Source organism: Oncorhynchus tshawytscha, linkage group LG10, assembly GCF_018296145.1.
Source record: "Oncorhynchus tshawytscha isolate Ot180627B linkage group LG10, Otsh_v2.0, whole genome shotgun sequence".
Taxonomy (NCBI): domain Eukaryota; kingdom Metazoa; phylum Chordata; class Actinopteri; order Salmoniformes; family Salmonidae; genus Oncorhynchus; species Oncorhynchus tshawytscha.
Genome location: NC_056438.1, coordinates 78,792,660 through 78,818,473, shown reverse-complemented (window position 1 = coordinate 78,818,473; position 25,814 = coordinate 78,792,660). Strand labels below are relative to the sequence as shown.

The window sequence follows — 25,814 nt, the reverse complement described above, 5'->3', positions numbered from 1 at the left end:
TGCAATTTTGTGTGGAAACAAATATTGTGAACCTATATTAAGGAACATTTCAGAAATGTTCAATGCAAAAATATTACATATAACTGCTTTAACTTTTCTTAAAGCTTTTATGATTGGCCTAGTAGGAGGATCGGTTATTGGCTCTCTATCGAATGGAGAGAGAAGGGAATATAGATAGATATACAAGATAGTTAAGGTGTATCCGTTATGAAAAATATAGTCTAAGGCCCATGCATCCGACAGAGAGAAACCATGGTTACTAACTGGACATTTAGCTCTGCTTTGGTGGAATTCTCCAGCTCATTCTGGTCCACATTCCTCTTAAGTTCTGTATTTAACATATTTATAGCAAATAGGAATAGGCAAATTACTCTCACTGTCAAACAATAATTTAGATTTATGGATCGTAAGTCCTTGAATCCATAGCTGTCTATGAATTTGAAAGTGGTTGCATTTCTCCAGCCTCATCCCACAGCTGTTTAACCCCCCCAAAAAATGACCCCTTTGTTGGGGTGCTCACTTTGTTGTTGTTGGAATACCAGATTGCTCCTTTAATTAAAGTACAGTATTTTTATGGTATGAAAAAACTGTGCTGAGTAATAAGTCCACCGACACAAGGGGTATGTAGGCCTACATGTTTTTAATCAACAATCATTTTCACCATGAAAATCATATTTTATGCAACACAGGAAAATGATATAAGACTTCGGTCTTGTTTATTCAGCAATTTCTTTTCCCTGTAAGAAGAAAGAAAAGAATGGAGCAGTATTAACAATGAACATGCAATATATACTCTATGTATTCAAAAGTATGTGGACACTCCATTTCATAAAGCTCCCGACGAACAGTTCTTGTTCTGACATTTCTTCCAGAGGCAGTTTGGAACTTGGTAGTGAGTGTTGCAACCTGAAGACAGAATATTTTTTTCACGCTCCTTGCGAGCTTGTGGCCTACCACTTCGCGGCTGAGCCGTTGTTGCTCTTAGACGTTTCCACTTCACAATAACAGCACTTACAGTTGACCGGGCAGCTCTAGCAGGGCAGACATTTTAGAAATGACTTGTTGGAAAAGTGGCATCCTATGACGGTGCCACGTTGAAAGTCACTGAGCTCCTCAGTTTTGCCAATGTTTGTCTATGGAGATTGCATGACTTTGTGCACGGATTCTATACACCTGGCAGCAACTGGTGTGGCAACTGGTGTGGCTGAATAACCAAATCCACTATTTTGAAGGGGTGTCCACATACTTTTGTGTATATAGTGTATCTTAAATATGTTTTATTGAGTGTAAGAGGATTTATTGACTTCTGTGAAGACTGAATCATAGGTGGTGTTGATGTGGTCATATTTGAGCATGAGTCAGGTGTAGAATTAGTAGCAGCTCTGTACCTTTCCAGTGTCGCGGGTCTTGGCTCTGAGCTTGTTGACTTGAGTCTCAGCGATGTCAGCCCGCTCTTCAGCCTCCTCCAGTTCATGCTGAACCTTCCGGAACTTAGACATGTGGCCGTTGGCTTGTTCCTCCTGTGTGAGGAACAGAGAGGGAGAGCACAACATCAGCATTCAAAGTTTGAAGCTTCAGGTAGCAAATTAATATGATTTTTTCTTTAAGGTATTTTAATTTTATTTTTATTGACAGATTTAGGATTGCACTGTATATATTTTTGATATTTTTTATTTTACCTTTTTAACTAGGCAAGTCAGTTAAGAACAAATTCTTATTTTCAATGACGGCCTAGGAACAGTGGGTTAACTGCCTGTTCAGGGGCAGAATGACAGATTTGTACCTTGTCAGCTCGGGGGTTTGAACTTGCAACCTTCCGGTTACTAGTCCCCTCTTCACCCCTCTTCACATTTTGTGTTACAAAGTGATATTAAAATGGTTTTAAATTTTTTTATGAGCTACACATAATTGTCTGGAACATATGGAGTATGTTTTTTTTTCAGTTGAACTGGTAACGTTTTGATTTGTTTTCATTATGTGGTATGATTTCTAATTACATTATTTCTGGAGAAATATTCTTCAAACTGTCTTGGAAGGGATCATCACGCAAAGTGTTAATCAATTGTACATAAAACTGGCAAATATGAATTATTGTTGATGATAAACTAAGCAATGTTATCCATTCCAAATGAATGACACAATTGCGTTTTGGGGTATATTTTTTAAATTAACTCGTGATTATATATTTTATTATATATGTGATGGAACATCTTTTAAGAATTATTGAAAAATAAAACACTATATTTTGACTAGATAAGTATTCACTCCCCTGAGTCAACACATGCTATAAACAAATTAATTTAGCAACAATTAGTCTTTTTTGGCTATCCTAAGTCTATAGGAGCTTTGCACATCTGAATTGTGCAATACTTGCCTATTATTCTTCAAAACATTATTCAAGCTCAGTCAATTTGGTTGTTGATCATCGCTAGACAGCCATTTTCTAGTCTCACAATATATGTCTAAGCAATTATATGTCAAAACTGTAACTAGGCCACTCAGGAATGTTCACTGTTTACTTGGTAGGCGACTGCGGTGTAGATTTGACCTTGTGTTTTAGGTTGTCTTGCTGAAAGGTAAATTCATCTCCCAGTGTCTGGTGGAAAACATGAATGAATCAGGTTTTCCCTCTATGATTGTGCCTGTGCTTAGCTCCATTCCATTTTTCCCCCCTGAAAAACTCCCTCGCCCTTGTCGATGACAAGCATACCAGTAACATGATGCAGCCACCATCATGCTTGAAAATATGGAGAGTGGTACTCAGTGATGTGTTGGGTTTGATTTGCCCATAGTAATAGTAATTGTGCATAGAGTTGGTTGCTATGTTAAAATGTATAAAACAATGTTTTTTTGTTTGGCATTTTAAAGTTTAAAAAAAAAATCGGGCTCAGCTCAATTACATCTTTTCTTTTCACTTTGACATTATGTAGAGTTTGTGACCTCCCCTAAAAAAAAATAACTATTTCAATCCCACTTTGTAACACAACAAAATGTGAAAAACATCCAATGGGGGTGAATACTTATAGAAGGCTGTACGTGATCCAGCTCGACCACTAGACTAGTCCCCCCTCCTTCAAGTTGGTCAAATGTAGACATGGGAGTAACTCAAAACATGTGCATCATTTCTTCAGCAATTACTTGCACTCTCAATTGAGTCATTGTTGGCTGATGTGCAGTAGTAATGTCTCCTAGGGAAGAAATATGTTTTTGAATGTATGCTTTCAGAGTATTTGACTAATGAAGGGTGCTCACCGCTTCCTCAGCCTGTCTCTTGTAGGCCTTCACTTTCATCTGCAGCTTATCTACCAGGTCCTGAAGTCTGACAACATTCTTCTTGTCCTCCTCAGTCTGTGGGAGAAGATCAAAGAATCAAAGCCCAGTAGTTTTTTATACACAAACCTGTCTGTGTTTGTGTCTACCCACTGGGCAAAGGCATCAATTCAACATCTATTTCACATTGGTTCAACGTATTTTCAATGAAATGACGTGGAAACGATGTTGATTTAACCAGTGTGCTCAGTGGGAAGTGTTTGAAGAAGGTGCTTTCTCTTACCTGATAAGTGAGCTCCTTGACTCTGCGCTCATACTTGCGGACTCCCTTGACTGCGTCTGCACCTCTTCTCTGCTCGGCCTCCACCTCAGTCTCAAGCTCACGAACCTTGTTTGGAAGAAATGAACGTAGGCATTTGTTTGAGGGGGTGAAATCAGACATAACAAATCTTTGTAAAACAGATGTATATTCTTCTACTCAGTCAAGGAGGCAAAATTGTTGTCTGTTCCTATGTACTTTTACAATTTTCATTGAAGGGGTCTGTATTGATAAAATCTTTTCATTATGTAGTTTGGTTATTGACAGAAAGTCATTCCGCTCCTGTGTATTGTTACAGTGCATTCAGAAAGTATTCAGACCCTTTCCCTTTTTTCCACATTTAGTTAAATTACAGCCTTATTTAATCCTCATCAATCTGACATCACAATACCCCATAATGACATTACAATACCCCACAATGACATCACAATACCCCATAATGACATCACAATACCCCACAATGACATCACAATACCCCATAATGACATTACAATACCCCACAATGACATCACAATACCCCATAATGACATCACAATACCCCACAATGACATCACAATACCCCATAATGACATCACAATACCCCATAATGACATCACAATACCCCACAATGACATCACAATACCCATAATGACATCACAATACCCCATAATGACAAAGCGAAAACATTTTTTTTAATGTTCGCAAATATATTATAAAACTAAACACAAATACCTTATTTACATAAGTATTCAGACGCTTTGCTATGAGACTCGAAATTGAGCACTTGTATCCTCTTTCCATTGATCATCCTTGAGATGTTTCTACATCTTGATTGGAATCCACCTGTGGTAAAATCAATTGATTGGACATGATTTGGAGAGTCATACACCTGTCTATATAAGGTCCAAAAGTTGGCAGTGCCATGAGATTCTCTGGTCTGAAGAAACCAAGATTGAACTCTTTGGCCTGAATGCCAAGCGTAACATCTGGAGGAAACCTGGCACCATCCCTACGGTGAAGCATGGTGGTGGAAGCATGATGATGTGGAGAGGTTTTTCAGCTGCAGGGAGACTAGTCAGGGAAAGATGAAGGGAGCAAAGTACAGAGAGATCCTTGATGAAAACCTTCTCCAGAGCACTCAGGATTTCCAAAAGGACAACAACCCTAAGCACACAGCCAAGACAATGCAGGAGTGGCTTCGGGACAAGTCTCTGAATGTCCTTGAGTGGCCCAGCCAGAGCACGGACTTGAACCCGATCGAACATCTCTGGAGAGACCTGAAAATAGCTGTACAGCGATGCTCCCCATCCAACCTGACAGAGCTTGAGAGGATCTGCAGAGAAGAATTGGAGAAACTCCCCAAATACACACTTGCCAAGCTTGTAGCGTCATATCCAAGAAGACTCAATGCTGTAATCGCTGCCAAAGGTGCTTCAACAAAGTACTGAGTAAAGGGTCTGAATAATTATGTAAATGTTATATTTCAACTTTTTTATTTATAATAAATTAGCAAACATTTCTGAAAACCTGTTATTTCTTTGTCATTATGGGGTATCGTGTGTAGATTGATGATGAAAAAAAAGATTTAATCCCTTTTGGAATAACGTAACAACATGTTGAAGTAAAGGGTTCTGAAAAACTTTCCCGGATGCACTGTATATGATCAAATACATTCCCAGCAATCAGTCCACCCTAGCCTCATTGAGAACCAGACTTCCCGAATCGGAAGCCTGATGAAAATGGCATGAATTTGCTATAAAAAAAGGGTGTAAATCTGGTGTAAATCATTGACGCCTCACAACACACCAAAACAATCAAATGACTTGCTTGGGCAGAGAGTGTTCAAAGGAGTTGTAATGCCTTCATTTGGGGGGGGTTCTGGAAATGTAACATCCAATAAAAATGGAGCTTCCAGCGGACCATTCTAGGCGTTTTGGCTAATACAAAATTATCCAGACCTCCAAAGGAGGTGTGGCGACGATGTGATTCTGAAGTATGGCTATGCAAGACATAATTCACCCTAACACACCCTGCTGTTAACTCACCCTGGACTCCAGTTTCTGGAGCTGCTTCTTGCCTCCCTTCATGGCCAGATTCTCAGCCTCATCCAGTCGGTGCTGCAGGTCCTTGACTGTGATCTCCAGGTTCTTCTTCATCCTCTCCAGGTGAGAGCTGGTGTCCTGCTCCTTCTTCAGCTCCTCAGCCATCATGGCCGCCTGGAATGGTAGTTTGTTTAATTTATGCACCAATTGGCACCAATCATAACGTCCCTCTGAGATCTTTGTTGTTGTAAACCAGCTCAGCTACCATTGGCCCTTGGTGACAAATCATGTGGATGTAATTCAATAGATCATAAGGACTCACGTCAGTGATGGCCTTCTTGGCCTTCTCCTCTGCGTTCCTGGCCTCCTGGACAATGTCCTCCACCTCTCCCTGCACCTGCACCAGGTCAGTCTCCAGCTTTTTCTTGGTGTTCAGAAGGCTGGTGTTCTGGAAGATGAAACAAAACCATTTGTTTGAATCTCAAGAGAACTTACAAGGCAGAAAATGTATGCTTGGTTGAGTTTATTGAGAAATGGCTTAGAGCCGTACCTGGGAGTGCAGCAGTCCAACGCGCTCGCTGGCATCTACCAGCTCAGTCTCAGCCACTTTGCGGCCTCTCTCAGTCTGCTCCAGAGCAACTCTCAGCTCCTCAATTTCAGCCACCATCAGACCGTTCCTGCGCTCCACCATGGCTACCTGCTCCTTCATGTCCTCTGAGGCACGGACAGCGTCATCAAGGTGCAATTGGGCATCCTGGGGTTGAAAATGACATAGGTTCAATTAGGACTTGTTGAAGTAGAGGCGATAGGATTGGTGTAAGAATTTCCCCAATATCCCTACCTTTCTACTGTATATTAGTCAACACTATTCAATTCCTCTGTTCTATTCTTTTCTACAGATTCATAAACAAATCCCTCCCCATGTTCAGATGTTTGAGCCTGATATCCCGGTCCCTTTACCTTGAGCAGTCCCTGGACATTCCTCAGCTGTTTCTGGGCCTCAGCGGCCTGCCTGTTGGAGTGGCTCAGCTGGATCTCCATCTCATTCAGGTCTCCCTCCATCTTCTTCTTCACCCTCAGGGCGTCATTCCTGCTCCTGATCTCAGAGTCCAGGGTGCTCTGCATGGAGTCAACCATCCTCTGGCTGCTCCTCTTGATCTGCTCCATCTCCTCGTCCTTCTCAGCCAGCTTCCTGTCCACCTCACCCTTGATCTGGTTCAGCTCCAGCTGCACACGCAGAATCTTGGATTCCTCGTGCTCCAGTGTTCCCTGGACAAGGAGAAGCAGTCGGGTATATTGTTTTCACTTCCTTTAGTTTGTGTATAACTCAAGGAATTAAATATGTATAACTACAATAAACACAAATACAGGGAGCATTGAACTGTAGCTGGCATTGGCTATTGTTACACTGCTTTTCCCATCAAACAGCTGCAGTTTGTACCTCAGCCTCCTCCAGAGCGGTCTGGATCTCAGACTTCTCTGTCTCCACGGTCTTCTTGGCCTTCTCCAACTCATGGATGCTCTTGCCAGTCTCTCCGATCTGCTCAGTCAGGTCAGAGATCTCCTCTGCACACACAAGCACAGGAGCAGTTTAGACTTGGTAGAGATTTTCAGTGGATATCTCCAATGCACTCCAGTTGACATTGAATCATAATGATTAATTCATTATTTACTCAGTATTTCATATGGTCTTGCAATTCTAATTGCTCCTGCTTCCTTGGGTTTTTCAAAGGAATACCGATTACAAGTTCAAAAAAGGATATTTTATACCGTTCTAAAATGGTGTTATCAAAATGTTAATGGTTACAGTTTTCTCCATCTTCAATACCCCAGTCAAACATGAGCCAAGTAAAACTGCTGTCAAATGCTCACGTTGCAGGTTCTTGTTCTCTCTCTTCAGAGTCTCCAGATGATCCAGAGCCTCCTCGTAGGAGTTCTTCATCTTGAAGAGTTCAGTGCTCATAGAGCGAGCCTCCTTCTGAGCTCCTTCCAGCTCAGCCTGGCTCTCCTCATACTTCTGCTTCCACTCTGCCAGGACCTAGGGCGAATCCATGGGATTTTCATTAGAATGGATTGATGAAGAGTTTTTTGAATCAGAAATATGCTACAATTACACTACAATTAATCATATAGCAGAACCTAGGGTAAGGTTTATTTATTTTCACCTTGTCAAAGTTACGCTGCTTCTTGTCTAGGTTGGCGGCCATTGCGTTGGCTCTCTCAACGTCAATCATGAGGTCCTCCACCTCTCCCTGCAGCCTCTGCTTGGTCTTCTCCAGGGAGGCGCACTTGGAGTTGGTCGCCTCAATGGTCTCCTCAGCGTCCTGCAGACGCTGGGCCAGCTTCTTCCTGTTTGACGACAGAAGGTGTAGGAATGTTACAATACATATGGAACCTCACCATCCACACCCTATATTTGAGTTGTTGCTGTTGCGTGTGACTCACTTGGCCTCCTCCAGCTCCTCTGTACGCTGGATGGCATCAGTTTCATACTTAGTCCTCCACTGAGCCACCTCACTGTTGGCCTTGGACATGCCGCGCTGCAGCTCTGCCTTGGCCTCCTGTTCCTCCTCAAACTGCTCTCTCAGGAGGTCACAGTCATGGCGGGCAGACTGGACACCGTGGGCCAGGGCGTTTTTAGCCTGTGAAAGAGAAAGACAAAGAGATAGTACAGCAAATGACAGTAGAAGTCTCTGAGGGTGGCGTAGTCACCTATATGAAGATATGGCTATTAACTCTGTGGTCGGTAGTGTCCGTTTTATGTCCCTTACCTTGACCTCCTCCTCAATCTGCCTCTTCAGCTCCTCCACCTGCTGGATGAAGGCCTGTTTTCCTCTGGTCAGCTGAGACACCAGGGCTTCCTTCTCCTCCAACTGCCGTCCAAACTCACCTGCAGGGATAGAGGATTACCTTGTTAATGGGGTCTCTGACCTCCTAAGATTGAAAATGTATTTTTAGGTATCGTAGGGCAATGTTATGTTGTGAATATGATGCTAGAAACTATTGTGGACTGGACTATCAGGATATAGCCCCCAATACATGTTCTTGTGTTTTACTGAAGGAAACCATTTGCTTGTTGTTAATTGTTGATGATGGTACCATTTTCTGTCAGGAGTCTGGCCCTCTGTCCGCTGATGTCGTTGACCTGGCGAACATTCTCATCATTCTTAGTCTTGAGCTCACTCAGCTGGTCCTCAAGAGTACGGCACATCTTCTCCAGATTGCCCTGTTAGTGAAATATGTTCCATCATTACTTTATATATGGGACTCCTGTCAGCTGCAGTTCTCTTGAATGGTAATGTATTTTGACCCTCCTCAACGCTGCTTGATCAAAATATCACTACTCACCTTAGCCTTGGCGACGGCCTCCATGTTGCTGGAGAGGTCATCAATCTCCATCTTGTACTCGCTCTTCTCCTTCTCTAGCTTCTGCTTGACGCGTTGCAGGTTGTCGATCTGCTCCCCGAGCTCAGCCACACTGTCGGCCTGCTTCTTGCGCAGAGCGGCGGCTGTGGCCTCATGCTGCAAAGTGGACTCTTCAAGATCACGACGCAGCTTCTGGAACTCAGCCTCACGCTTCTTGTTCATCTCAATCTGAGCAGCAGTGGCGCCTCCGGCCTCCTCCAGCCTCTCGCTGATCTCCTCAAGTTCCCTGGAGAGATCGGCCCTCTGCTTCTCAACCTTAGCCCTGGCAGCACGCTCAGCCTCAATTTCCTCCTCCAGCTCCTCAATACGGGCCTAGAACAGGGGGCAGGAGCAGGAGGAATGAACACTACAATGCAGTTGAAACAATTGAATGTGTTCACACAAAGCCAGTTCCACTAATATATTCAGTCAAAACTTTCCCACGCAGGAACCAAAACCACAATGGTAAGAAGGACCAGTAAGAAGCACCAGGAAAAATGTATGCTACTAATTGTTTTTAGGAAATGAAGGAAATGATTCAGGTGTTGGCTTTCCTGTACTGGATCTGAGATCCTGTTCTGTACCTGGAGTTCCTTGATCTTCTTCTGCAACTGAGCTCCCAGAGACTGTTCATCCTCAACCTTGCTGAGGAGCTGGCTGGTCTCAAACTCCTTTCTAAGAAACACGAACACGTAGATTGCATTGTTTTGGTTTGATATTGTAAAGAGAGAGTATCATAGCATTCAGTTTTCTTTCAAGAATCACGTGCAAATGGTCATTCATAATTACAAGAATTAGTCAAGAACAACTATTGTTTTGATCAATATGGCAGGTAGTACTGTGTGTTTACTTCTTGATTTTCTCATCGGCTTGCTGCTTGTCATTCTCCAGGTCCATTATGGACTCCTGGGCCAGTTTCAGATCTCCCTCCAGCTTTCTCTTGGCTCTCTCAAGGTCCATACGGAGCTTCTTCTCTTGCTCCAGAGAACCCTCAAGCTATAAGATATAACCACAATGTTCAAATTTTAACAACTGAAGATAATATCATCTCACATACTATCATGGCCAAAATGTCAAACTCCTCTCACGTCGTCCACTTGCTGTTCCAGCTTTGTCTTGGCCTTGGTCAGAGTGTTGACTTTGTCCTCCTCTGACTGCAGGTCGTCCAGTGTCTGCTGGTGGGCCTCTTGGAGGGCTTTCTTCTCCTTGGTCAGCTTGGCAACACTCTCATCCATAGACGCCATCTCCTCTGTCAGGTTTTTAACCTGAAAACCGCCACAACAAAATTTGTCTTTGGTCTCTTCACCATGAAGGGGACATTTACAGTGGTTTGATGTACAGGTAACTGCTAAAAAAAAATTAAACACCAACATAGTGTGTTTGACCACCACGAGCTGCCAAATCAGCTTCAATGCTCTTAGTGTGTTTGGCCACCACGACCTGCCAAATCATCTTCTATGCTCTTTGACAGATTCTACAAGTATCTATAACTCTATTGGAGGGATGTAACAACATTCTTCCACAAGAAATGTCCTAATTTGGTGTTTTGTTGATGGTTGTGGAAAATGTCTCAGGCACTACACCAGAATCTCCTGTAAGTGTTCAATCGGCAGTGTAGCCTAGTGGTTAGAGCATTGGACTAGTAACCGAAAGGTTGCAAGTTCAAATCCCCGAGCTGACAAGGTACAAAATCTGTCGTTCTGCCCTTGAACAGGCAGTTAACCCACTGTTCCTAGGCCGTCATTGAAAATAAGAATTTGTTCTTAACTGACTTGCCTAATAAAAAAATAAATAATAAAAATCCGGATGAGATCTGGGCACTGAGATATTCAAACACATACACACCCTTTAAAACCCCTGTACTCCTCTTTCAAAGTTACTGAGATATCCTCTAACCATGGTAGACAAAATAATTGACTCCTGGGCATTTTTATACACTAAGCATGATGGAATGTTAATTGCTTCATTTTTTTTCATGAACCAACCGTGTTGAAGCACCTGCTTTCAATATACTTTGTATCCCTCATTCACTCAAGTGTTTTATTTTGTTAATTACCTGCATTAGTTTCATTCAGATTAGAAATGTCAACAAGTACTGTAGTTATATATTCAACCGGTGTACACCATGCCAGTGTACTGAATGGAACTCATAAACGAGGGGGGAACGTGCAATGAGTGTGGGAAGTACTCCGCAACTGAAAATCAACAATTTTTCATTTTTCCTGCACCCACAATACGACTTGAATTCCATTTCTGTTAAGCTATGTTTCGAGTTGATTATTGTTTGGTGGTTATACTGTCACTGGTAAAAACACGAGACCTTGTTTTCAGTGGCGTGCTTCTCCTTCTCCACTTTGGCTAGGGTGAGCTCCAGGTCATCAATGTCCTTCTTTAGCTCAGAGCACTCGTCCTCCAGCTTCCTCTTCTTGGCAGTCAACTCAGCATTCATCTCCTCCTCATCCTCCAGCCTCTCAGTCGTCTCTTTGAGTTTGGCCTCCAGCTGGATCTTGCTCTTGATGAGCCCCTCACACCTTTCCTCAGCATCGTTCAGATTCTCTGATTCCTGGTTTCAGAACGGAAGAAAAAATCAGAGGCCTCACTTTGTATATTAAAATATAGACATAATTTAGTTATAGATCAGAGCAAATCAATATAAATGGATTAAATATATTCATGGGCTATTAAAATGTGTGAGTTAGCCACATACTTCTTTCACAGTGTGTGTGTTTGTAAATGTTCCCTTTGAGGGTTGTTGCTCACTCACAGATGTGACTTGGAGTGTCAGGTCGTTTTTCTCTTGCAGCAGGGACACCATCTTCTCCTCCAACTCCTTCTTCTTGGCCAGAGCCTTGGCCAGGTCTGTCTTCATCTTCTCATAGTTCTCCTTCATGTTGGCCAGCTCCTTCTCAGTCTCAGCACTCTTCAGCAGGGGCTTGATCTTAAAGTACAACTTCATCCATGGCCAAGTTTTCACATTCATGAATGAGCGGATGTTGTACTGGATGGAGAAGATGGCCTCTCTGGTCGACAGAAAGGATAGAGTGGCATGTTGAGTGACATGCTTAATAAACCTACATTCTGGGAGTCAAAGAATAACAATTTGGAGCCCTGTCCCACTTTTGGTATACAGTTGTAACCAGGCATGATAATGAAAGGTTTTTCACTTTAAAATATTTACTAAACAAAAACCATTGATTTCAAAGTTGAACAAACCATACAACTCTATGCACAAGGACATATTTTACAAAAACACTTTCACAGGAAGAACTGTGCAAATACAAAGTTAGTTAACAGAATCAATCGAAAGGAGATTTTACCATAGTTCTATTACCAAAATTTGCAAAGGCACAGTTTTTCCAGCACATTTTACATTTTGTATTTGCTGTATTTACATTATTGAAAGCATTGTGACATCATTGTGCTTAGATTTGAATGGCTTGTTAAATGTTGAGAACGTTTCTTTGTTTGGCATACATTTTAAAGTGAAAAGTCGGGTGTTTCCGTTTCCATGGAATTGCCCAACCCCCCTCGTAAATTCATAGACAGCGTTCTTGATGCAAGGACTGACAGGTTATGCTAAGTTCATGAGGCACAAATTTAAAGGAAATCTGAACAGCTTTCCAAACTTACTTTCTCATTATGATCAACTCGCATCATATACAGTATATAATCATGATGAATTACATACAGGTGGTTGACAGAACGCTTTGCCAAGATGTCTACTCTTTCTCACCTCCTCTCCATCATCTTGGTGAACTCTTTCCTCATGAGGAATCCACGGCTGAGAGCCTGGACCATGCCGACCAGAGCTGCTAGCTTCTCATCTCTCATCTCCTCCAGGACACCCAGCAGACCGGCTTTGAAGAACACCTGACACAGGTTAACATGGTCAATGGATGCACAGTGGTAACACATAGAAAGGGTTGAATCAAAAGAGGGGAACAACACCAGTAGACTGATTGAGTTTATCTTCTATATTATTAGTAATGTTTGACTTTGAAAAACAAAACAAAAACAGTACAATGTTTTTCCAACTTTATACTCCATTAGTTACATTGTGGTTAACATTTTTGTAGTTGTGTTTTGTTGTCAGCCATGGCTGAGTTGTATTTGACTGACCTTGGTGTGTCCAAATTTATAATCCTCGTGATTTATATCAATGGACCCAAGTAGCTTCTCAGAAGCCTTCTTGTTGTCCATGAACTGGCCCTCGGGGATGACACTGGCATTCAGTACTTTATACCTGAATGAGGAGACATTTTTAACATATGCCAAGTTGCAATAGCTTGGTTAAATGACGTAAAAGGTAAGCCTCAGGGCACTTGTCCGGGGCAAGTACATTTTTTGGGGGACAAGCAGATTATAGATTTAAGTTGTCAGAATGGAGAATTAAAAAATATCACAATATCAAGCATTTAGACTACTCAGAAGAATTAGATTGAAGTGTCCTCCGGGTGCGGATAAGTTGCTAAAAACTTATGTCAATCCCTGAGCCTATTCTGATGCCGGGAAACCCTTGGAGCAGAAATTCTGTGTGTACATTAGTGTTTATATGCATGTACCTCTGCTTGAAGTCAGCATAGATGATTCTGCTGGGGAAGCCCTTTCTGCAGATCCTGATCCCCTCCAGAACACCATTACACCTGAGCTGGTGGATAACCAGGAAGTTCTCCATCAGACCTGGAAACACAAACCAAGTCTCTTTTAATACTCATAAACAGGTTAAAGATTCAGATGGTTAAGGGTGGTGAAATTGTACTGATAAGATGTCCTATTTAACTCAATATACACCTGGAGTCTTTGACTCGTTGGGGATCAGGCAGCGCACAAAGTGAGGATGAGTGCTCCTCAAGTTGGTCATCAGCTTGCCCAAGTTCTCCTGTAAGAGGGTTACAAACCATTTTCTCAGAAATAATTGATCATCGTCAAGGCTCCTTTTGAAGGACTGAATAGACACATTTCAGAAGCTCACCCTGAACTGGGACGACACAGTCTGCATGGAGCCACCCTTCTTCTTGCCTCCTTTCTTGGTTGTATCTGTTCAAATGAGGGGAAAGTAAAATATAACTATAAACTCCATAAACACTCTTATCTGAATAACCCTGAGAAATAGTGATACATTCAAAGTCAAATCAAATTGTATTTGTCACATGCTTCTTAAACAACAGTTGTAGACCAACAGTGAACCCTTCCCAACAATGCAGAGAGAAAAATATAGAAAAAAAATAGCGTGTAAAAATACACAATGAGTAACAATAACTTGGCTATATACACGGGGTTCCAGTACTGAGTCCATGTGCAGGGGTACAAGGTCATTGAGGTAGATATGCACATATAGTCAGTCAATATAAACGTAATAATACTGAATTCCCCCTCGACCACACTCACAAATTGTGGAGATTTAAAAAAAAAATAAATAATAATAATAATAATAATAATCTGGTGTAAAATCTTTTGTTAAACAGAAATAACAAAACATCCCAAAAAGCTTCCCGTGTTGTAACCAGGTCAAAAATCCAGACCCAGTTCACAATGCTCCCATAGGGAAATAGATCCTGCAAGGAGAGCCTTTGTTGTTTCTGGCTGTACGGAAATGTGGGGACCTGGTGTCCAATTAGGCTACACGTAGCATTTATGTGTGGAAAACATTTCATCACCCATAAGACATTTCACTAGTAAAGTCTGTTTTGTATTTCCACTCACTACCAGAGGCTGTATAGTCTGTTTGTATTGTTGGTCTAGGTTGATAGCTAACTAGCATCCACTCACTACCAAAGGCTGTATATTCTGTTTGTATTGTTGGTCTAGGTTGATAGCTAACTAGCATCCACTCACTACCAGAGGCTGTATATTCTGTTTGTATTGTTGGTCTAGGTTGATAGCTAACTAGCATCCACTCACTACCAGAGGCTGTATATTCTGTTTGTATTGTTGGTCTAGGTTGATAGCTAACTAGCATCCACTCACTACCAGAGGCTGTATAGTCTGTTTGTATTGTTGGTCTAGGTTGATAGCTAACTAGCATCCACTCACTACCAGAGGCTGTATAGTCTGTTTGTATTGTTGGTCTAGGTTGATAGCTAACTAGCATCCACTCACTAACAGAGGCTGTATAGTCTGTTTGTATTGTTGGTCTAGGTTGATAGCTAACTAGCATCCACTCACTACCAAAGGCTGTATAGTCTGTTTGTATTCTTGGTCTAGGTTGATAGCTAACTAGCATCCACTCACTACCAGAGGCTGTATAGTCTGTTTGTATTGTTGGTCTAGGTTGATAGCTAACTAGCATCCACTCACTACCAGAGGCTGTATAGTCTGTTTGTATTGTTGGTCTAGGTTGATAGCTAACTAGCATCCACTCACTACCAGAGGCTGTATAGTCTGTTTGTATTGTTGGTCTAGGTTGATAGCTAACTAGCATCCACTCACTACCAGAGGCTGTATAGTCTGTTTGTATTGTTGGTCTAGGTTGATAGCTAACTAGCATCCACTCACTACCAGAGGCTGTATAGTCTGTTTGTATTGTTGGTCTAGGTTGATAGCTAACTAGCATCCACTCACTACCAGAGGCTGTATAGTCTGTTTGTATTGTTGGTCTAGGTTGATAGCTAACTAGCATCCACTCACTACCAAAGGCTGTATATTCTGTTTGTATTGTTGGTCTAGGTTGATAGCTAACTAGCATCCACTCACTACCAGATGCTGTATAGTCTGTTTGTATTGTTGGTCTAGGTTGATAGCTAACTAGCATCCACTCACTACCAAAGGCTGTATAGTCTGTTTGTATTGTTGGTCTAGGTTGATAGCTAACTAGCATCCACTCACTACCAGAGGCTGTATAGTCTGTTTGTATTGTTGGTCTAGGTTGATAGCTAACTAGCATCCACTCACTACCAGAGGCTGTATAGTCTGTTTGTATTGTTGGTCTAGGTTGATAGCTAACTAGCATCCACTCACTACCAAAGGCTGTATATTCTGTTTGTATTGTTGGTCTAGGTTGATAGCTAACTAGCATCCACTCACTACCAGAGGCTGTATAGTCTGTTTGTATTGTTGGTCTAGGTTGATAGCTAACTAGCATCCACTCACTACCAGAGGCTGTATAGTCTGTTTGTATTGTTGGTCTAGGTTGATAGCTAACTAGCATCCACTCACTACCAGAGGCTGTATAGTCTGTTTGTATTGTTGGTCTAGGTTGATAGCTAACTAGCATCCACTCACTACCAAAGGCTGTATAGTCTGTTTGTATTGTTGGTCTAGGTTGATAGCTAACTAGCATCCACTCACTCATGTGGCTGCTAGCAACGTCATGAAAAGGGGCATGAGGGAAGCCCTACAATATTATATTATTTTAAGTAGTGAGAACACAATGTTGAAAATAAATCTTTACACATGTTGTACTTTGCATAAATGTCATTTTGTAATTGACTAAAATAAGCAGACAAAAAGTACATTTTGTTTGAAAAAGGCCAAGTATTTACTCTGAGCCAATGGGGTAACCTAGGTAACCATATGCTGTTTTCCCCACAGGCGGGTAGGGTGGTGACGTTCTATCTAATACCGTCTGGGTCTATAGTTATGGCAGCAGGATAGATAATAAACATAACTAACTTCCTTCTTACTGGACACAGAGACATAGAAATGGTATCCACAAGTTCATCTGACTTTGGGGAAGTATATAAAGGGTATCATTGCCAAAATCCTGAAATATTCCTTTAAGGAAAATGTGGGTCTGAGTTTTAACTGGTGCTTAGTTAAATCTTTTGATGTGATGCTAGTCTTACCCTCAGGTGGGGCAGCAGGGTACAGGGCAGCCAACAGTTTGACTGAGGCCTTCCCATACATCAGAAGAACTGATTCGTTCAGGGGGTCCTTGTTCTTCTCCAGCCAGCCAGTGATGTTGTAGTCCACAGTGCCGGCGTAGTGTACCAGAGAGAAGTGGGCCTCTGCCTTGCCTTTGGCAGGTTTGGGCTTCTCATATGCCTTGGTTTTGCCAAGATGCTGGTCGTTCAACTTGTTCTTGAAGGTAGTGTCTGAAGCCTTGGGGAACATGCACTCCTCTTCAAGGATGGAGAAGATGCCCAATGGCTTTAAGAAAACAGATTTAAGAAACATTTATTCCTTTAGTAAACATGCTATTATAGGATTCTATTCCTTTAGGGTCACATATATGGAGACATATTGAGTTCTCAACCGTCAGATACATTGTACCTCTGTGATAATATAACACACATCACTCGCTATGAGCTTTGCTGTTGTGGTCCATTATAATCTTCACAGACAGTTTACCTTCTCAATAAGCTCAATGCAGGCAGCCAAGTCCATGCCGAAGTCAATGAAGGCCCAGACAATTCCCTCCTTCTTGTACTCCTCTTGCTCCAGGACGAACATGGTGTGGTTAAAAAACTGTTGCAGTTTCTCATTGGTGAAGTTGATGCACAGTTGCTCCATACTGTTGTACTGTTGAAGCAATTTCAAAAGGGACCATTTCATTGTAAAAGGCTGTAATCCCTCTCAATCACAACTAATTGTCTTGTTCTGGTCTCATACTCACATCAAAGATCTCAAATCCGGCAATGTCGAGCACACCGATATAGAACTGCCTTGGATTCTTGGTGTCCAACATCTCGTTGATACGGATGACCATCCACAAGAACATCCTCTCATAGATGGACTTGGCCAGAGCCATGACTGCATTATAAACCTGCAAAGATAATACCTCAAATTAATACAGGAGATATTGACCATGTCTAGTGATTAAGTGATAAGCGTTTGGAAAAACCAAAGTACTGTAAAACAAAAAAGCTATGCACTCGTCCCCAACAGAATTACGGTGCTCAGAAAGTGTTTGACACTGGTTTGACCACCTTACCTGAGGCACAGTCTGTCCCTTGGTCACATACTCATTGCCAACCTTCACTCTGGGGTAGCACAAACATTTCAGCAACTCCGCTGAGTTCAGGCCCAGCAGGTAACCGATTTTATCAGCCACTGGAGAGAGAACCAACATCAACAGACTCAGGCACTCAACATCGCTTGTTTCTGATGTTACACTGACAACATAGTTTATCAAACTCTTTTGTGGGATAAGTTTTGAATTTCATCCTCAACCATTGCTTCAAATCATTTGTGGAGGTTGGAATTTAGTCTGCATCGTTTATCTCCTAACTGACTTTCATGCGGTACTGTCTGTCTTACCGTTTCTATTTCCAAATACATTTAAACTCAGTTTTTCACATTTCCTGACATTTAATCCATGGAAAAATTCCCTGTTTTAGGTCAGTTAGGATCACCACTTTATTTTCAGAATGTGAAATGTCAGAATAATAGTAGAGAGAATGATTTATTTCAGCTCTTAATTCCTTCATCACATTCCCAGTGGGTCAGAAGTTTACATACACTCAATTAGTATTTGGTAGCATTGCCTTTAAATTGTTTAACTTGGGTCAAATGTTTCGGGTAGCCTTCCAAATGCTTCCCACAATATGTTGGGTGAATTTTGGCCCATTCCTCCCGACAGAGCTGGTGTAACTGGGTCAGATTTGTAGGCCTCCTTGCTCGAACATGCTTTTTCAGTTCTGCCCATACATTTTCTATTGGATTGAGGTCAGGGCTTTGTGATGGCCACTCCAATACCTTGACTTCATTGCCCTTAAGCCATTTTGCCACAACTTGGAAGTATGCTTGGGGTCATTGTCCATTTAGAAGACCCATTTGCGACCAAGCTTTAACTTCCTGACTGATGTCTTGAGATGTTGCTTCAATATATCCACATAATTTTCCATCCTCACGATGCTATCTATTTTGTGAAGTACACAAGTCCCTCCTGCAGCAAAGCACCCCCACAACATGATGCTGCCACCCCCATGCTTCACAGCTGGGATGGTGTTCTTCGGCTTGCAAGCCTCCCCCTTTTCCTCCTAACATAACAATGGTCATTATGGCCAAACAGTTTTATTTCTGTTTCATCAGACCAGAGGACATTTCTCTAAAAAGTTTGATCTTTGTCCCTATGTGCAGTTGCAAACCGTAGTCTGGCTTTTTTATGGCGGTTTTGGAGCAGTGGCTTCTTCCTTGCTGAGCGGCCTTTCAGGTTATGTCGATATAAGACTTGTTTTACTGTGGATATAGATACTTTTGTACCTGTTTCCTTCAGAATTTTCACAAGGTCATTTGTTATTGTTCTGGGATTGATTTGCACTTTTCGCACCAAAGTACGGTCATCTCTAGGAGACAGAAAGCGTCTCCTTGCTGAGCGGTATGACGGCTGCGTGGTCCCATGGTGTTAATACCCACTATTGTTTGTTCAGATGAACGTGGTACCTTCAGGCATTTGGAAATTGCTCCCAAGGATAAACCAGACTTGTGGAGGTCTACATTTGTTTTGATTTTCCTATGATGTCAAGCAAAGAGGCACTGAGTTTGAAGGTAGGCCTTGAAATACATCCACAGGTACAACTCCAATTGACTCAAATGATGTCAATTTGCCAATCAGAAGCTTCTAAAGCCATGACATCATGTTCTGGAATTTTCCAAGCTGTTTAAAGGCACAGTCAACTTAGTGTATGTAAACTTCTGACCCACTGGAATTGTGATACAGTGAATTATAAGTGAAATAATCTGTCTGTAAACAATTGTTGGAAAAATGACTTGTGTCATGCACAAAGTAGATGTCCTAACCGACTTGCCAAAACTATAATTTGTTAACAAGAAATTTGTGGAGTGGTTGAAAAACAGGTTTTAATGACTCCACCCTAAGTGTATGTAAACTTCCGACTTCAACTAATAAAATAAAATCAAACTGTATATCTATGAGTGGGACTCACCCTCTGTGCCTTCTGGCTCGGCCTGCTCCTCACGCTGCTTCTGCTTGAATTTCAAGTTGCCATGATGCATTACAGCACCTGTCAACTTGTAGATGGCCATCTTCTCATCATTAGTGAAGCCCAGGATCGTAATGGCATCCTGGAATTAGAGAGGAAGTACAACAGTGATGAACTCAACAGTAGGTTGCTCTGTTACAGAACACTACAGTTCTGTGCTCACTCCAGAACAAACGGGATGGATAGAATTGACTGGCTTCTCTGTTTCACATGATTACTTGTGGCCAACACTATTATGTGGCAGCACAAGAGCAGTTTTACACAGTTCCACAGGACATTTAGTGGCACTCTCTTGTCTTACATGTACTTAAAGGTGAAGTGTGGAGGCATGACAAGTGGTTTGAGACACATGTCAACTAACACAAAGGTGCCCATCTGACACCAAGTTGGAATTGCACAATGTTCCTACCCGTTCCATGTCTAGAGTTTGGTTAGCCCTTTGTATAACTCACGTCTGTGGCATCTAGCTCTTCCTTGTCGTTGATGCTGGCCACAGTGATCTGACCCTGGCTGATCATGGGATAGTCGTAGGGGTTGGTAGTGATGAGCGTCATTTCTGTGGACAACGGAAAACGGCTTCTCAGTTAAATCTCGTAGAATTCCACTGTCCCACCTTTACAGTATCTCACCCTCCTTTAGTCAGTAGATGGACTCAAGGATGAACTCAAGGATAAACTCAGCAAAAAAAGAAACGTCCCCTTTTCAGGACCTCAAAGATATTTGTTGTACATAATAAATAGCATTAAAAAACTGGACTGAGGCTCCTGAGGCTCCTAGAGTAGTGCATCACAGTGCATTACTTGATAGGTCTTTCCAATGAAAGATCTATCAAGACCTGAAACATGTCTAGATGCCTTGTTATCTTGGATGTTCTCATTGTAATAGTATTAATAATAGATGGACTATGATTATTTTAATACAAAAATGTCTAAAATATTCATCATCTCAGTATCTTCCTTCCTCATCATCTCAACATAAAATAAAGCACCACCACAACATCAACAAAAATGAAATTGGCGTGTTTGTTTTGTAGTTAAAAAGGAGGAAGACAAGCGTCTCCAATGACATCATCAATGTGCATCAAGTGATTTGAATCTACTACTTGTCTACTAATTGGTTGATGATGTCATTGGAAACACTTCCTCTATATTTTTTACTACAAAACACAGAAATGCACCATTTTCACATAATGTTGATGTTGGGGTGATGCTAGAGAAAATTTCCCAGCTGGGGATAGTTTCCCCCTAACCTCTACTTTTCCTTACCAACTAGCTCAGGTTTGTGGCCTGTCATCATCTGGTAGAAGATGTGGTAGCCTCTCTCATCGGGCAGCTGGAAGGACACTCTGGACTTCTCCAGCAGGTCTGAGAGAGAGAGAGAGAATTACATGTGATGAATGTATCTCCTAAAATATTCCATGTGAATAAAAGAAAGCATTGAGAAACAATCAAATCCAACTCACAGGTCTCAATGTCAGCTTTAGCCAGTTTGCCTGCTTGGAAGTGAATCCTGATGAATTTACCCTGTAGTAGAGCATGGGGGTTAGAAATAGGTATTTGATAGGACCCCTTGACATGTTAGTTTGTTGGACTGTTATAACTATAAGGAACTACTGAAATGTTTTTTTCCCACATATAATATCACTTCCACAGTATGTCCTTCAAACTTACAAAGCGAGACGAGTTGTCGTTCCTCACTGTCTTGGCATTACCGTAAGACTCCAGCAGAGGGTTAGCTGCAATGATCTGATCCTCAAGAGACCCCTGATTGAGAAAAACACACAAGTTGCTTAGAAACTGGTAAACCCTTTCTTGAAACAAGATTCACTGCTGGAGAAAAACGTTTACACCAAACTGAAATGTGTTAAAAAGGCACAACCTACCTGCATTTTGCTGGGGTCTACTTCCTTCTTGGCACCAGATACCGCAATGGTGGCGAAGTACTGGATGACACGCTTGGTATTGACAGTCTTTCCTGCACCGGATTCTCCACTGGTTAATATGACAGAGAAAGAGGGGCTTTAGTCACAGATTGCGTCAGATTGGCTTTCACTAAGAAATAGCATTAGAATATACACTGTTGACCTGTTTTCTAACACAAGTAAATAATTAACAAATATTCCCACTCATTGATGTATTATTGCACATTGATCCATGGGTCATTCTTAATGTCATGTATTTTATAAAAACTTACGTAATCAGGACAGACTGGTTCTCCTTATCTGTAACCCAAAAAAAACATTTTGCTTATCATACTCCTGCAACATTATGGGTACATTATTGCATTCATAGTAGAGGTCGACCGATTAATCGGAATGGCCGATTAATTAGGGCCGATTTCAAGTTTTCATATTAGCTGGCATTTTTGGACACCGATTGTGGACGATTTTTATTTATTCATCATAATTTATTTTGTTTACCTTTATTTAACAAGGCAAGTCAGTTAAGAACAAATTCTTATTTTCAATGTCGGCCTGGGAACAGTGGGTTAACTGCCTTGTTCAGGGGCAGAACGACAGATTTTTACCTTGTCAGCTCGGGGATTCGATCTTGCAACCTTCCGGCTACTAGTCCAACGCTCTAACCACCTGCCTTACATTGCACTCCACGAGGAGCCTGCGTGGCAGGCTGACTACCTGTTACGCGAGTGCAGCAAGAAGCCAAGGTAAGTTGCTAGCTAGCATAAAACTTATCTTATAAAAAAACAATCAACCTTAACATAATCCCTAGTAAACTACACATGGTTGATGATATTATCTAGCGTGACCTGCGTTGCATATAATCGATGGGGTGCTTGTTGATTTCTCATCGAATCACAGCCTACTTCTCAAAAACGGGTGATGATTTAACAAGCACGTTCGCGAAATGCACTGTCATTGCACCAATGTGTACCTAACCATAAACATCAATGCCTTTCTTTAAAATCAATATAGAAGTATATATTTTTAAACCTGTATATTTAGTTAATATTTCCTGCTAACATGACTTTCTTTTAACGAGTGAAATTTTGTCACTTGCGTTCCGTGCAATCAGTATATGCAGCAGTTTGGGCCACCTGGCTCGTTGCGAACTGTGTGAAGACCATTTCTTCCTAACAAAGACCGTAAATCATTTGCCAGAATTGCACATAATTATGACATAACATTGAAGGTTGTACAATGTAACAGCAATATTTTACAATTGGAGACTAATGAAACTAACATACATGAGAAAACAGTAGATTCCCTCCCTACCCCCATCTGTCCATCCATCCGTCTATTCATCCATCCATCGTTCCATCCAACCATCCATCCATCCATCCATCCATCCATCCATCCATCCATCCATGAGAGCTCTTACCAATCATCATGAACTGAAAGGCGTTGTCAGAGACGGAGAAGATATGGGGTGGAGCCTCCATCCTCTTCTTCCCTCTGTAGGCGTTGACAACCTCTTCGTCGTACACGGGGAGCCACTTGTAGGGGTTCACCGTGGCACAGAAGAGCCCAGAGTAGGTCTGGATGAAGGATTCATTTGAGTTCGGGGATTAGTAAATCAGAATGACTTTTACCTGGATTTTATGTGAGGATGTGGGTGTACTTTGGTATACTTATGTTGGTCTACTGTATTGGCATGTATTCTACCATTTAATTTACAGTTCCAAAAGTATTGGGACAAATATTTAGTTGTTTTGTCTCTGTACTCCAGCACTGGATTTGAAATGATACAATGACAATGAGGTTAAAGAGCAGACTGTCAATTTATCATACCCCCAAGACATGCTAACCTCTCACCATTACAATAACAGGGGAGGTTAGCATTTTATATCATACCCCCAAGACATGCTAACCTCTCACCATTACAATAACGGGAGGATAGCATTTTATATCATACCCCCAAGACATGCTAACCTCTCACCATTACAATAACAGGGGAGGTTAGCATTTTATATCATACCCCCAAGACATGCTAACCTCTCACCATTACAATAACAGGGGAGGTTAGCATTTTTGGGGGTGATATTTGTGCGTCTGTAACTTTCTCACTCATCATTTTTCACGATTTATTCAAGATTATCCGTAATTATAGTAGGAGCCACGTTAATGTATAAGTATTTAGAAACATATTCAAATCTTATTTACAATAGGTGACTCCAAAATGATACAATACATTATTTACCATTCATTTTCTTGGGCCACAAAATACACAAAATACAAAATAAACAACAACAATGTTGATTTAATCATAGCACGCTAAGAATATGGGACCAGATACTTAACTTTTTTACTACTTTAATATACATAAGTATCCCAATACTTTTGGTCCACTAAAATGGGAGGACTATGTCGAAAAAAGTGCTGTAATTTCCAAATGGTAATATTCATGAAAATACCCTCAAATTAAAGCGGACAGTCTGCACTTTAACGTCATAGTCATTGTATCATTTCAAATCCCCAAAATGTGTCAATACTTTTGGAGCTCACTGCTCATGTATGTGTAGTACTGGAAGTGTGTATTTCTTATGTTGACGTATGTGTAGTACTGGAAGTGTGTATTTCTTATGTTGACGTATGTGTAGTACTGGAAGTGTGTATTTCTTATGTTGACGTATGTGTAGTACTGGAAGTGTGTATTTCTTATGTTGACGTATGTGTAGTCCTGGAAGTGTGTATTTCTTATGTTGACGTATGTGTAGTCCTGGAAGTGTGTATTTCTTATGTTGATGTATGTGTAGTACTGGAAGTGTGTATTTCTTATGTTGACGTATGTGTGTGTATGTTTATGCAGGTTTCTTACATAGATCATCCATGCTGCATAACGCTCTTTGAGGTTATACAACACAGAGGCTTCATTCAGGTAGGTCATCATGGCCATGTCCTCAATCTTGTCGTACTTAGGGGGGTTCATCTGATAGATGTCTGCTTCTTTGAACTCTTTTCCTTCCTGAAACAGTCAGAAATCTACATTACACACAGATCAAACTGGACATGACTGAATGCGTTTTGCTCAATATTTAGTTCAATCTTTTTTTAAATGCATACCCCAGTTGAATCCAACTACTCTGTTATCACCCATTGACACATACATGGTTATTCTTGACTAATCAATATCAATAATTCATGCCATTTTTAAATAGCAGTAAGAAAAATGGTGTGCTTGAAGGTTATATTCTGTTTATACAAAAACAATACTAATCTGTCTTTTGTTACTGATTTTCATATCGTTTGTTTTTTTATCATTTTTATGATATTTTTTTTTTTTTTCAAGAAATAGAGTAATGGCACAAACTTGAACTTGAATACTTTTCAGATCAGACTTACCTCCTTACTGCCGTCAGGTTTGGTGACTGTCACAGTACACTTGCCATCGGCCCTGGCAGTGACCAAACCCTTTAGATACAGCTCCTTGACATCTGTCACATAGCAGGCGTTCTTTGAATCAAAAGGAGCTGCTTGTGCCTCCATCCTCTCCCTCTCAGGCTTACGAAGGTACAAGGCAGCCTTGCCGTAGATTTGCATCTCCGCGTCCGTACTCATGGTGCCGGATTACTAGGAAAGAGATGAAACAAGAAACTAGAGTGACTCTGTGGTGCTTCCTCCACATTCAACAGAGTTAGATGAACGATATCCCTCACAGTATATTTTCATCGTTTTTTTATGAAGACTCAAACAATGTCTCACCTTCTTTTTCCCCTCCTACAGATGAAGTTGTACTTCTTGGTTGAGCCTGTGAAACATTAGGGTGTTGTGAATTCTGAAGCCTTATCATTTAGCCCCCGAAGGTCTAGAAAACATTTTGAATGCCAACATTCAACCCAAATCATTACAGCCATGTCCAATTCAACTACAGGTTCAACTGGTAACTTTTTAACTTATTATTTAAAATTTTTTAGCAACTTACGTTACTAGACATTCTGTCAAGAATTTAAATAAATACC

At 41.3% G+C, this 25,814-nt stretch overlaps 1 protein-coding gene across 1 annotated transcript; it reads right to left on the bottom strand.

Annotated features, from left to right (window-relative positions):
- Window positions 1-623: 623 nt before the first annotated feature.
- LOC112260919 (myosin heavy chain, fast skeletal muscle) lies at window positions 624-25,572 on the bottom strand. The gene is made up of 40 exons (XM_042329150.1): window positions 25,558-25,572; window positions 25,198-25,425; window positions 24,674-24,820; window positions 23,237-23,393; window positions 22,092-22,119; window positions 21,781-21,889; window positions 21,569-21,661; window positions 21,361-21,421; window positions 21,164-21,262; window positions 20,351-20,454; window positions 19,842-19,980; window positions 17,888-18,006; window positions 17,570-17,719; window positions 17,305-17,475; window positions 16,800-17,103; window positions 13,988-14,052; window positions 13,807-13,894; window positions 13,578-13,695; window positions 13,135-13,258; window positions 12,749-12,885; window positions 11,780-12,035; window positions 11,336-11,578; window positions 10,104-10,280; window positions 9,866-10,011; window positions 9,600-9,690; window positions 8,959-9,348; window positions 8,710-8,836; window positions 8,382-8,500; window positions 8,056-8,252; window positions 7,776-7,959; window positions 7,483-7,648; window positions 7,052-7,176; window positions 6,571-6,879; window positions 6,161-6,364; window positions 5,933-6,058; window positions 5,614-5,784; window positions 3,554-3,658; window positions 3,253-3,348; window positions 1,389-1,520; window positions 624-737 (listed from the first exon to the last, which is right to left on the bottom strand). The coding sequence occupies exons 2-40, from the start codon at window positions 25,411-25,413 to the stop codon at window positions 717-719; spliced, it is 5,814 nt and encodes a 1,937-aa protein (XP_042185084.1). The 5' UTR covers window positions 25,414-25,425; window positions 25,558-25,572; the 3' UTR covers window positions 624-716.
- Window positions 25,573-25,814: the final 242 nt, after the last annotated feature.

Coding starts and splice junctions, on each gene's coding strand:
- LOC112260919 (XM_042329150.1), bottom strand. CDS start 25,413: ATGAGTACGGACGCGGAGATGCAAATCTACGGCAAGGCTGCCTTGTAC. Junction 13,696..13,806: donor CAACGAGTCAAAGACTCCAG/GTGTATATTGAG, acceptor TTGTGTTTCCAG/GTCTGATGGAGAACTTCCTG. Junction 5,785..5,932: donor CCAAGAAGGCCATCACTGAC/GTGAGTCCTTAT, acceptor CTACCATTCCAG/GCGGCCATGATGGCTGAGGA.